Source organism: Aythya marila, assembly GCF_965140915.1.
Source record: "Aythya marila genome assembly, chromosome: 26".
Classification (NCBI taxonomy): domain Eukaryota; kingdom Metazoa; phylum Chordata; class Aves; order Anseriformes; family Anatidae; genus Aythya; species Aythya marila.
The window spans coordinates 5,162,857-5,176,392 of NC_139067.1; the positions used below are offsets into that span (position 1 = coordinate 5,162,857).

Genomic DNA, 13,536 nt, shown 5'->3' on the forward strand with positions numbered 1-13,536 from the left:
GAAGCAGTCCCTTAAACTTAGCATGGTTGTGCTTTTGCATAAGTCAAGGGACTTTCTTTGTTTTGTTTTAATAAACAAACAAACATCATCATCAACAACAAAAAAAACTAAAGCTTGTTATTTCCTTTGAGGTAGAAAATCTCAGCTGAGAATAGACCTGTTTAGTTTAGCATTATCTGCTTTTCTCAGCTGGAGAGTCTGTTGGCAGTGGATAAGGGTTTTTGTTTTGTTTTTGTTCGGAACTGAACTCTGGTGTTTAAAACACAGGCACACGCGTGCTGCTTGGAGTTAAAGGAGCCTGGTCTTCCTGGTTCTACAGAGACTACTTACTGCTTGTTCTGTTTTCTGTGTGGTGTCCCGTGTTTCACCCCTCTATTTTCATGGCCACCTTAAGAAAATTGTTCAAGTCAAATGTAGGGTTGTGAATTTTTCTCTGCCAGCCTGTTCTGTTTCAGCTGGTAACTGAGCACACCCTATCACTACTTTGTGCTTGAGCTTGCAGTTGGTTGATGCAGCTTAGCCTAGGTAAAGAGAAACCTAATTTTGTAGCCTGGATCATGGGAAACAAACACCAATTACATTCATGTACTCCTGAGACATGATGCAAGCCTGTGACTCTAGGATAGGCTATGTGTTTTCTGTGTGCACAACCTGAGGGTGAAGTATCTTCACTTAAGGATGTAAAATAGCATGTAAACACCCTAGTGCAACCAAAGGATTATGGAACTGGGTGAGGGAGTGAGTCATGGGTATTAATTAAATTCCAAACCCCAAGTGTCACAATGAATGACACTTTAACATGTAGTAATAAACCATCAAAATACAAACACAAAGGAGAGCATTAATACAACCAGCACTGCTTCGTGTCTTTAGTCTTCGTGCTAGGTAATCCAGAAGAGACCTGCTGGGTACCATACCTCCATCTTTGCAGGTGTCCTGGAGAAAAGGCTGGCAGTAGGTTGTTAATATCTGTGGAGTGTCGGGTAAGAAGCAGGGGCTGAAATCAAGTCAGTGGAGAGCTTGGTGAGACTTCCTGGTGGTGATGGTAACAGCACCCCAGGAATAACTGCTCAGAAGCATGCAGAGAATGTATAAATAGAGTGGTTAAAGAGGGGGGTTAGATGGATGGTCAGGAGTGACTGTTGACATTGCCAGCCCTGCCTCCAAGCAGGAGACTGAGTCGGGTGCAATCCTGTGCCGGTGTGGTGTGGCGACCTAGGGCCTTCTTGTTCTGCTGAGGCAGGCCTGTGTTACTTACCAGCATCTTGGTAAGTGGAAAAAATTACAAGTCAGTGAAGACTGACTTTTTTTTGCCAAAGTCTTTACCAGCAAGAGCTCCAGCCACATGGCCCAGGCCCCAGAAGGCAAGAGCAGGGACTGGGAGAATGATGAACTACGCAGTGTAGGAGAAGATCAGGATCAAGACCATCCAAGGAACCTGAAGGTGCAGACATCAGTGGGGCCTGATGAGATACATCTTTGGTCCTGAGGGAACTGGTGGATGTAGTTGCTAAGCCACCATCCATCATATTTGAGAAGTTGTGGGAGTCTGGTGAAGTTCCTGCTGAACTTTCAAGGGGAAACATAATGCCCATTTTAAAAAGGGAAGAAAGGAAGGACAGGGAACTACAGGCCAGCCAGTCTCACCTCTGTGACTGGCAAGATCATGGAGCAGATCCTCCTGGAAACTTGGCTAAGGCACATGGAAAATAAGAAGGTGATTGGTGACAGCCAGCATATCTTCACTAAGGGCACATCGTGCCGGACAAATCTGGTGGTCTTCTGTGACAGGGTAACAGCATTGGTAGATAGAGGAAGAACAACTGGAAGAATATACCTGGACTTGTGCAAAGTATTTGGCACTGTCCCCCGTGATATCCTTGTCTCTAAATTGGAGAGGCATGGATTTGATGGATGAACCATTTGGTGGGTAGGGAATTGGCTGGAGAGTTGCAATCCAAGAGTGGTGGCTGACAGCTCAATGTTCAGGTGAAGATCAGTAATGAGTGGTGTTCCTCAGGGGTCGGTATTGTGACTGGTGCTGTAACATCTTTGTCAGTGATGTGGACAGTGAAATTAAGTGCACCCTCAGCAACTGTGCCGATGACACCAAGCTGGGTGGTGCGGTCGACACGCTGGAGGGAAGGGATGTCATCCAGAGGAACCTGGACAGACTTCGAGGTGGGCCTGTGCAAATTTCATGAGGTAGGTCCAACAAGGCCAAGTGCAAGGTCCTGCATCTGGGCCTGGGCATTCCCAAGTACAAGCACAGGCTGGGTAGATAATGGATTGAGAGCAGCACTAAGTAGAAGGACCTGGGGGTGCTGGTTGACAAGAAGCTTTACATGAACCAGCAATGTGTACTTGCAGCCCACAACGCCAGCCATGTCCTGGGCTGCATCGAAAGCAGTGTGGGCAGCAGGGGAGGGATGAAGGGGATTGTCCCTCTCTGTGCTGCTCTCATGAGACCCCCCCCTGGAGCTCCGAGGCCCCCAGCACAAGAAGGACATGGAAGTATTAGAAGGAATCCAGAGGAGCCCACGAGGATGATCGAGGGGCTGCAGCACCTCTGTTGTGAAGACAGGCTGAGGGAGATGGGCTTGTCCAGCATGGAGAAGAGAAGGCTCTGGGGAGACCTTAGAGTGGCCTGCTGGCCCCTAAAGGGGGCTGCAGGAAGGCTGGGGAGGGACTCTTGTCAGGGACTGTGGTGATAGGAGAAGGAGTAATAGCTTGAAAATAAAGGGGAGTAGGTTTAGATTAGGTATAAGGAAGAAATTCTGTCCTATGAGGGTTGTGGCACTGTAACAGAAGCTGTGGATGCCCTATCCCTGGAATTGCTCAAGGCCAGGCTGGATGGGGCTTTGGACAACCTGATCTAGTGGGAGATGTTCCTGCCCATGGCAGTGGGCTTGGAGTTAAATGATCTTTTAAAGTTCCTTCCAACCATTCTCTGATCCTATTGCAATTTGGAGACAGTGAAGTGAAAGTTGGTGACAGCCTACCTTGTCCATTAATCTTGTAATTGTTGGCCTACCTGTATTCAACTTCTCTGGTTCTCACTGGGGCAAGAATAAACTCCTCTTTTTTATGCAAACTTATGTTAGTCATAAAGCTGTGAAACCGCTAGAAAGAAGTTTGACGGCCTCAAGTGCTCACTGTTTTGGATGCTGCTGAGGTGGAGATGACCATAAAAAAGAGAATATTTGAGGCCACCCTAGTGATCCTGCAGTTATCTGCTTAACTGCAACAAGCCTGAAGTTTTCACGCAGGGAAAACTGAAATGCCCTTTGTCTGCAGACTCATAGTAGTAAATTAACTCCTACTGTCTCCTGGAAAAGCAGAGGGTGTAGGAAACACTATTGGACTGTATCTGTGGTTAATCTTAAAACAGACTGAAGAAAGTTTGTGAGTAACAGATTTAATGTTCACTTCTAAGACTAGATTCTTGTCTAGAGTCAGGGCCCTTTGCGATATGTGGTAGAACCAGGAAACCTCTGCAAATGTGTCTTCCTGTTAGTAATATGTTGTGCCATACCCAAGGGGTGTTGAGAGGGTTTTCTGGTCCAGTCCAGCTAGGGTGACAGAACAACAGGAGGTCTTTTATAGGACCTGCTGATCCTATTGACTTGAACTGTGTATTGGATATCAGGGGGTTGTTCTGTCTTGTTGCCAGTGTAGGTCTGTTTAGCAGGTATGCTACTTTCCTGCAAAAACCCTGCTGAAGTGCATTGTATGCAGAGAAGAAGGGAGCTTAGCTCTGAGGGTGTGCCCTGGAAGGCCTGTGTCTGAAAGGATTGATGTTGCCAACTCTGCTGGTACCCGAATCTGTTGCTAGAAGCCGGGCGACGTCGAAGTCCTCAGCTGTTTGAGGAGGAAAAAACAAAGGAGCACCCTGGGGACAGCAGCAAGCAGCTGATGCTGCCCACAGCCATGTGCTGCTGCCTGTGCCAGCAGCAGTTTCCCAGCAGCAGCTGGGAGGAGATGGGGAGCGGGCTGGTGTCACTGCCTTACTGCAAGTGGCTGTAGTCAGGGGTTTTTTTTCTGGCCTTTCTCTGGTTGAACACCTGGAGGTGCCAAAGCAAATCTTACAGCGCAAATCTGCTTTCTGGAAATGGCCCCCAAGGGCTCTTTTCTGCAAGGCAGATGTCTGTGATGTGAGCTGTGTAAGCATGCCTTTGCTTTCTACTGCTGCCATAACCCGTGTGTTCTTATACTGACTTGCGTGTTCTTTGCTCAGGTACTATTTTTATTTTTTTTTTGCCTTTTTTGTTAATCCTAGGCTCTCCTGCATTAGTCCTGTAAAAGACCAGGATGTGAGGCAAAGAAGACATATTTGCAAATTGCTTGTGTTTCTGACAGTCTCCATCTCAGGGAAGTGGGAGCAGAGAGAACGTTCCAGGTTGAAATCAGCAAATCTGGGATTTATGCGTATCTTCTGGACTTTCTTTGACCAGTGATACAGCAGTGATCTTGAGCATTATGCCCTGACACAAAGCCTGACTCATCACTGTGGCTTCTTAACTAAACCTCGAAAGACTTTAAAAACAAGTCCTGAGGGGGTGGTTGTGTTTTTGTTGTTTTTTTTTTTTTTTTTTAAATGACTTATTTAAAGATGTTAATGCTGGCATCACTCTGTAACTCTAAGGGCATTGTAGATGATTGATAAAGCAGAAGAATAATGTGCAGTGTATCCTGACTGTTCCAATTCCCTGTTATGTATCAAGGGCAGAGCACTTCGCAATACCGATCCCAGTTTGTGGGAGGATTTTTAAATAAAAACAGGTAATATTAGAACACAAAACTTATTTTGGGGTGAAATATCCTGTCCTGAAAACAAAGAGCTCAGAACTGATGAAGAAGTTGTATCCAAAGGGGAAAAATGGTATTTGAGATGATACCTATTTTAATACCCTTCTGCTGGGCAATGAAAGAGTGGAATAAAAGATAGCAGAAAATATAGTAGTGCAGATTAATACTGACAAAAGTAGTGCCTAACACAGCTGAGTAGTGGAACTACAGTTAAAATTAAAAGCCTGTATAAAGATAAATTTGCAAATATGTGTGGAGGATAATGCAAGATCACACAAGACATGATCAGTAAGAGACTATTTCCTAAGCTTTCCTCCCCATTATCATCATATTCTTGGGATCGAGTGTTGTGGCTTCTACAGGCAGTGCTGGCTGAGCCTCCTTTTGACAGCAGAGCTTGTCACAAAGATTTCATGCTTTCTAGAAGTAATGGGAGGTTTCTCTGACTGTCTCTGTGGCTTAGCACCCCTAATGCATGTCTCAGGAGAGTATTTTAGGGGACCTTGTGTGTTTTTTGTCTTGTCATCTTGTCAGATGAGTCACTTGTCCGTCTTTATCCTTGCTTTATAGGTGGGGAGAACTGAGACTGTTCATTCTTGAAAACTAGCACTGAGAGCTGCAGGAGAGAAGTACTGGTACATTGGAGTGCTTTTCCTTGATGTGCTTGCAGAGCTTGATGCTAGTGTTGGCTGAACTTGGCTGTTGTCTAAAATAATTACAGATGGTAGTATTGCCAAACTTTGTCCAAACTATTTTTCTTGGCCTTTTTTATTTATAGTGAAGGATAAGTGATTCCAAAGTGAAGGTTTGCTGAAGCTATCTTTGTTCATGGAAATGATGCCCTGGTACTTCGGTACTTCATGACCAAGAATGACTGTTGCGTATATACAAATGGAGGAAAACATCTGTTGTGTTAAACAGCAGCATGCTATCCCAGGTGAAGAGAGGTGTTGGAGGTGTACAGGGTGGCTTTCCCAGTACAGCAGCAAAGAGAAAATGGCTCTGGGGTTGCCAAGTGATGCTGTCTAGTAAAGGGTAATGCTGTATCTGTGTGTTGTGGCTGCAGCCATGGAAAAAGAAGTGCTGGGAACTATGTTTTATTAAGTCTTTGGGAATGGTGAAGTTAGAAACACCCTAATCAAAGAGAGTCGATACGGTTTTCCTGTAAACGGATCACAGCATTCTGACCAGGGGGTGGGAGGATATTGGGCTTGCCTCTTGTATTTAAGAAAGTAAATGCCAAGGAAGTTCTTCTGGCTTGTGAGATAAGGCAAAATATGACATAATTCTTGATTGGTTAGAATCGATAAGCATTTGGATTGTGCAAATAAGGAGTGACTTTGTGCCTGGTTCGGCAAAGCACTTATAATGAAGTATCTGCTGGCATAATCAGGGCTTAAAGTGCCTTGCTGGCTGTCCCTGGAGATGAAATTTTCTTGGGACAGTTGTTGGGGACATCTGCAAAGTACTTGGCTGTCCCTTTATCTTCAATACTAAAGCACTGTGGGCTGTCCTGAACACACAGCTTTGAGGTGGATGAGATAAAGCTAAAACACAGAAGGCTGGAAACAGTTTGGTGGAAAACCACATGCATTGTTTGTCCTGCTCAGAAAAGAATTTCACCCTTGAAGAATAAAGTTTTTAGTGGCAACCAGGACGTTTATCTGGAACTCCCACAGTTCCTGATATTGTTAATTTGTTTGTAGAAGGGCAGCGGAGAAAATTCAAAATGAAGCAGTGATTTTTAGAGGTGGAATTAATGGTGAGATAGTTGGCTCCTTCAGGCCTGCTGACTTGCCTGCCTTAACTGAAAAGAGGAGTGATTCTTCCTTCTCAAACTTTTCTTCTTTGGATTATCAAGCATGGCCTTGGAAAGAGATATAGAGGTTGTGATCTAAGACAAAACTTTAAACTGTTTGTGCAGGGAATGCTTATCTGTGCCATGGAGGTGTTTTTCGCTGTTACTGCAGAGCTCAAACGTGCATGTAGGAGATCATCATGCTACACGTCTTGTTGCTGTTTTCATGTCTTTGGGAGGCACATTCTGTGTGGGTTGTAAAAAAAAAAAAAAAAAAAAAAAAAAAAAAAAAAAAAAGAGGTATCCTGCCTGATAGTGTTTGGGTGAAGCTATTTCTGGTTTTGCAGCTTATCTGATGGCTCCTAGTGGAGGATCAGCATAGCCAGGCAACATGGAAAATGCTGTGTGCTTCACCAGTGGATAGTGAAAGGGGCTTTGGTCCTGTGTGCTCTGTGAAATCTCACCTGCTTTCAGTTCATGTGTACAGGGCAGAGTCTGACCAGTCTTCTGGGCTCTGATTAACCCCGGTGAAGAGATCTGTCGAACTGGTGCTTCCAAAGCTGTCAGCTGCAGAGGGTTTTGCTGGGTTACACGTGCTTTCATTGGCTCAGCATGAGTGCCATGAGGCTTGTTGTGGGGGCCTGTTGTCTGACAGGCACAAAATCTAGCAGCGGTACTGCCTTGTTTCCTTCTCTGCTGTTGAGGTAGTTACCTGAAAGGGTGTGAGAGAAGGTGGAGCAGCAGAACTTAATGGAGCTCAAACAGCTGGGTAAGCAATTGTGTGGGGAGATACAGTAAGGTGCTGGTAGGAGGGGGCCCTCGGGGCAAACCATTTCTGATGGCTTTCCCCACCATCACCAGCAGCGTTGTGCCAGACCGACAAGGACAAGGTGGACCTGCTTGTCCAGCAGACGCAGGCAGTGCCAGAGGGCAGTCGTGTTCATCAGGGTAAGGGGGGCGGCGTTCAATGCTACGCAGCTGTCCGCTCTAGCAGTGCTCACTGAGCTCAACTCAGTTGTGTTCACCAGTGAAAGGCAGCTCTGGAAGAGCCTGTCACAAAAGGGTGATGGAGAGAGCAACAAATTTCTCTCAATTTCCTCACCATAGGATTAGTTCGTGCAGCTTGCTGGGAAGTAATATCTTGTGCTTGTTTTTAGATAGGCATTGCTGGCTGCTGTGGAGTGCTGGTTGTGGGAGCTTTTAGTCCAGTATGCTTAAATTACTTAAATGCAGCAATGCTATCTTATTACCTCGCTCCACTCCTGTGAGGAGCTAAGAGAGGGGATCACGTGCAGCTTTTGCAGCTGGTTTTACCTAGTTCAGAAGTGCTTGCCTAGCTGTGAAGAGTTCTGCATCCTGCTGGAATTACAGAAGGGCAGAAAAAATGACGGCCAGTGCTGGAAACCAGCCAGTACGCTGACACAAGCCTACATGGAAAAATGCTCTGGCATCTGTATTGACTGGGGATAATTGGAGTTTCCCTTTTTTTTTCAGCTTATCCTAGAACCAGTTAGTAGCAACAGTCAGGCAAGGAGTGCATAGTGAGAGAGCTGCATTCCTGTGCTGCTGTGGTGGCAGCTGCAGGCTGAAGTGTGGCCGGCAGTGATGTTTCCCGAGGTACTTGTGGCTGTTGCCAGCTCTGAGGTGATGGTGATTGCAACACTGACTGTTTACTGCCTGCTCAACAGTATTAGTATGCCTTAAGAGGGGCATATAAATAACTTTTTGTCTCTTAGAATGAGCACTTTATTTTAGCTTCTGCTGCCTTGTGCAGGAAAAATTTCATGTCCTTTATAACTCTTAGTCACAGGCACTTGTTTGGGAATGTAATGGAAAACTGTCCTCTGAACTGACTTTCAGGCTTATTTTTTTGTTTTTCTCTCTGGATTTATTTGCTGTATTGCATCCGAAGTGCAAATTAGTCCCTTGTCTTTCCCTTTCCATACCTGTACTGGAAAAAAGCTCTACCTGGGAAGATGCGAGGGTGTTCCCAGTGCCTGGGTTTCTTTGCTTCCAAGCTGTGCTGTTGTGTGACCATGGCCTTGTGCAGCAAAGCTTTCTGACTACACCTGAGGCAGCAGAGGCTCTTGAGCTGACCTTGGCTGGCTTGGGCATAAATCCTGGTGTGTCTGTGTGTTGTACTGGAGCTGGCGCATTGCATTACAGCTGGCAGTTTCTGGCTGTTGAAAGGGTTGTCTTGCTTGCTGGTCACCGAGAATAGAAGTTTAATGTTCCTGTAATGTGCATCTGGTGGTGCCTCATAATAAGTGCTTGTCAATTTGCCTCTGATCTATTTCCTTTTATCTTTGTCCAGATTTAGCAAAATTGGGGGTTGGACTGGGATAAACCAGGAAGAAGCTGGTTGTGGTCTGAGACCCTGGGAGCTGAGGCATCTGGGGTGGTGATGGTACAGATAGGTATTGTGCAAGGGGAAGGGATAAACAGTGGGGAGTTCACAAGGTAGTAGCTAAAATGTACTAGTTTTAATGTTGTTCTGAAAAAAACATCCAAGTTCAGTTAAATGCTGTGTGAGTGGTGTAAGCAAAACATGCGTGTTCAGCGCAGCAGTGAGCACGTCTCCCTGGCAGCCAGCAGGAGCGGGGCAGCACCTGGCCTCAGTGCTGCAGCCCGCAGGAGAGGATGCCCATCAGCTTCTGCGAACAAATCTCTTGTCGACAGAGTAACGCTGTGTGGTAGGTGAGAGAAAACTCTTAAGTCCATTCAAAGTCTTCCCAAGGCAGTGTGGGCTGCGGTCCGGGTGCTTGATTGCTTGGTGCCTTCCTGGGCTGTGCTGAGCAGCCGCGCTGCCTGGGGCTCTGTGACGCTGCCAGGTGAAGGTTTCAGCCATCTGCTGGGTCCTCCTGCTCTCTGTCATACTTTGCTGAGAGGTGAGCTGCTTCTTGTGCCTGCTGCTTACCAAGGAAGTTGTTGCTGTGGGAGTACAGAAGCCAGTCTGGAGGTGCTCGACCTTCACAAAATTATTCCAAATGTCCTGCAAACGGACTTCGATCTTGTTTTCCTTGAAGCTGTTTGTGTATGAGCAATGCAGCAAGCAGTTGCTGTTATTTGAACTTCTCTCTCCCTTTCTGCTTCCTTCATCTTCCTCCCTTTTTGCTGAGTGCTTTGCAGTCCTGCTCTCTGCATACAAGGCTGATGGTGCTGAAGCCAATTAGCAGCAGAAGGTGTAATAAATGCTGAGGAATTCAAGTTGAGGTGGCATTTTCCACACCTTCTCAGATTTTAAAATGTGCAGTGGCTACCTGAGGGAAGTTAGATGTTCTTGATGTTGCTGTGCCTTTCTGGACTACATCCGGGTACAGCAAAAAATTGGGCTGTTAACTGTTACTTGGAGGGAGTATTATGCCCTATTTTAACTAAGGCAATTGGAGCAGAGGACATAATAGTTGCTTAGAAAGTAAAACTTAGACATCCTCTCTTGAATGGATGTGGATCATCAAGTCTTGCATCTCATATAGCACAGATGCTTACTGTAGGTTCCTGTATAAAAATTGCTATATGTAGCCTGATTAAATCAATACTTGTTTTCTCTGGAGAGAAGCATGCTGCTTTTACTAGTAGCAAAATTGCCATGATTTAATCAGCTGTCAGTGGGAGTTTAATAATAAAGTAACCAAATTGGTAGGTGTGTTTGCAGGCAAAATAAGTTAAATGATTTTGAACAGCTTCCATTTGTGGTGGTGTCAGCTGAAGTTTTCAGGAGTTGAAGATAAGGAAGAGAAGGACACAAGAAGGTAATTTTCCTTTGACTTGTGTAGGAACATCAGATGCACGCCAACTTCTCAGCAAACTCTGAAGCCATCTTCCTTGGGAGCAGTTCCACCTGATGTATGCAGCTGTTGCTTGCTCCACTTGGAAGATGCTCCAGGCCATATTTCTGTCAGGTCCCAATATGCTGGTGTTGCAGGCCTGTATCAGAAAGTATTTTTTAATTCTTAATTTCTCTTTTCTTTGAGCTGTTGGGGTGGTTTATCTCTGTTGCAGAGGCTGTAGTTTCCTTTGCCAGTTGGCCCTGTTTGCTTGTAAGAAAACCTGCATGATGTACATATCCTAGAAAGGGTGCTCTAGGAGTGCAGTGGTTAATTAGTACAGGATCCAGAGTAGAGGAAAGGTACCTTGCACAACACTGCTGATGAGATCTGTGGCTGGTGTGAAGAGTTACCAGCCCCACCTCATCTGAAGCAAATATTTAGAACAAGATGGTCCTTGAATTTAGTGGATCTGTAGTTTTTGTTTTTTTAAAAAAATAAAGTGTCAATTGATCTATTTTTGCTGCTGCTCAGCATGTGTTCTTGTCTGCTGAGCGTGGTACAGTGAGCAGAGAGAGGGTGTCCTGCTGGCCTCCTGGCCTGGCGGGAGGAGCTGTGAGAAGAGAAATGAGCCCCTGGAGAGGAGGGGAGGCTTCTGGTGGACAACTTCGGAGTTTCTCATTTTAAAATAAACACAGGTCTTGTGATTCACTAAACATTTTGATGGTGACTGAGGCTCTGTAATAAAACTAAAAACAGTGTTTTCCCTAGAATTTCTATGGTCCATAGAAATATTATACAGAAAAAAAAAGCCCAAACCTGATCTCTCCGATGATTTTTAAAAGTGTGATATTTTAAGAAGGTGGGAAAGTGATGCTGATTATGAGTTCCTTATTTCTTACAGCTCCATTACAGGCTATAAGGTGTGTGTGTGGAACCCGTTGCATGCTGTCTTGCTTTCTTCAGCATAGACATCCACTGGGCTAAAGATAGCACAGTACAATGTGCAGATTTGTTCCCCAGGAATGAGACAAATGTGACCAGGATAGGACAAAAAGGCTGCGGGTTTAGGAGTTCTTAAAAATGACGTGTAATTTGAGATGCTCAACTTGAAGCAGCTTAAGGGAGAGAGACAGGGTTATTTTTGTGTCTGAATTTGAGCAAAGAAATTAGGCCCTCCAGAGCTACAAGAGTTTTCAACCCTCTCTAGCAGGACTGAGCAGCATGTGTATGGCTTTCTGTGTCCCAGGGCCATGTCCCATTTTTCTGAATTTGAATATCCATTTTACAGACTGGTTACAGTTCTTTAAGAACCTGAATTGAGATCTTCCCACTTGCCTCTCCCCACACACCAGTGACATCTTTTTGCAGTTTCTCTGGGGCAGCTCTGCATTACCTCTGCTCCTAAAAGTCAGCGAGGCTTCCCTGGAAAACCCACTGGGTCTGGTTCCCATGACAAATTATGACATGCAAAACGAAGTCCTTTACTAAGAGATCGCCGTTTAGCAGCCCTGGCATGGATGTACGTTATCTGCACGCAACTCTTCTATGCTTGTTTTGGAAGATGGGCTTTGGAGTGTCCAACCCATTTGTTGGTCAGTGAGGAGGGCTGTACTTTGAACGTAGCAGTGTTGCCTGTTCATTTGTTCCTTTTCGATCTTTTCTTAGTAAAAACAAATTCCAGTTCTAGTAAAAGCTTCAATGGGCCTTTTGGCTGTATCTGATTTGTGAACAGCTTGTAAGCACCAGTTGTTGCAAGATTGGTGTTGTCAAATGCAATATATTGTAACACTAAGTCTTACAGAAATGGGGTTTGTTTTGCTTGTTGAATTTTATATGACAGAATGGAGCTTATCTGAGTGCCAAATAACCATTAGTAATAATTACGTACAAACATGTCAAATCTAATCATGTATGTATTGTTGATCAGGTGGTTTCTGGCAGCCTTTAAAGAATGGGATATGGTAAGAATCATTTTAAGGCTCAAACCCTGTAAATGGGAGCTCTTTGGGACGTGACTGAGTTTTTATAGAATCACTACTCTTGGTGATTTCTTGGTGTACCACAAAATGAATTATTTTTTTTCTTGTTCTGTCCTTCTTTTAAAAGCACTAACATCAAATCATGTGTGGGAGATAGATTTCTTCTGTTTCTTACATTACCAAGCTGGTTTGTGCAACTTAGATGCTTCAAAAGTTGAGGAGCCTTTTATATTCAGGCCTTTAGTAATTCATTAAATGATCTGGAGCTCTGATTTCTGTCCAAGGCGGTGTTGCTGTTTATACTTCATCTTTCTGCATTGTAGTGGAAATTGGTGGAGCAATGAAGGACTGTCTGACAGGACAAGAACCAGTGTAATTGCTTGTTATTACTGAGATGTTAAATGTCTATGCAGAGCTGGAGTCTCTGCAGCTATGGAGATGTAAGGGGTGCTGCCACCATGATGCTGTTAGTAGCTGTGGTGTGTCTTCCCTCTTCTGACTGTACTCAGAAGGCAGGTGGAGGCAAGGACGAGGGTTGGAAACAAGAACTGAGAAGTTTCTTTTGTACTGAATGGGATAACTTTATGTTTTCTGCAGGTGGATTTGCAATAGTGTTTCTTGTGAGGACTAACAATGGGATGAAATGTGCCCTGAAGCGGATGTATGTCAATAACGAATACGACTTGCAAGTCTGCAAAAGAGAAATCCAAATCATGGTAAGTCAACACTTTGTGGTGGGGACCCTGACTAGGAGGGGAATGTCGTGAGAGCCCGGTCACCTTCTGCCTTCGAGCTGTGTAGTGTTGCATCACAAACTGTGGGTGTTAGTAAAATTGTCATTCTAGAAAGACCCAGCTCTTAGAGTTGCACAGCTATGTGAAAAATATTAGATTGAATTGTTTAAAACCTAAATTATTTTAGTGGTCAAGAAAAACACAGCAGCTGAAAAGGCAGAGGGAATCTCAGGAAAAGGAGGGGATTAAAAATCTTCTATGTCAACACCAGACTTGGTGGGAAAGGGAAGAGCTGAAGAAGTGTGTGTGGTTGGGGGTGTTTCTCTTCTAGATTTCATCTCGAAGGCTAATAATTCTGATACAGCAGTTTCTGAACTCAAATCACTACGCAAATGGAAGACTTCCATGCCAAGATGAATTTGTCACAACAGCTTCTAATCTTTTGG

At 44.8% G+C, this 13,536-nt stretch overlaps 1 protein-coding gene across 10 annotated transcripts in view; it reads left to right on the forward strand.

Annotated features, from left to right (window-relative positions):
* AAK1 (AP2 associated kinase 1) overlaps positions 1 to 13,536 on the forward strand; it is an 84,456-nt gene that overhangs the window by 14,965 nt on the left and 55,955 nt on the right. For all 10 annotated transcript variants that reach the window (XM_082779697.1, XM_082779700.1, XM_082779699.1 and 7 more), the window contains exon 3: positions 12,954 to 13,072. In XM_082779697.1, the coding sequence (XP_082635823.1) occupies positions 12,954 to 13,072 (119 nt within the window). The remainder of the gene's footprint in view (positions 1 to 12,953; positions 13,073 to 13,536) is intronic.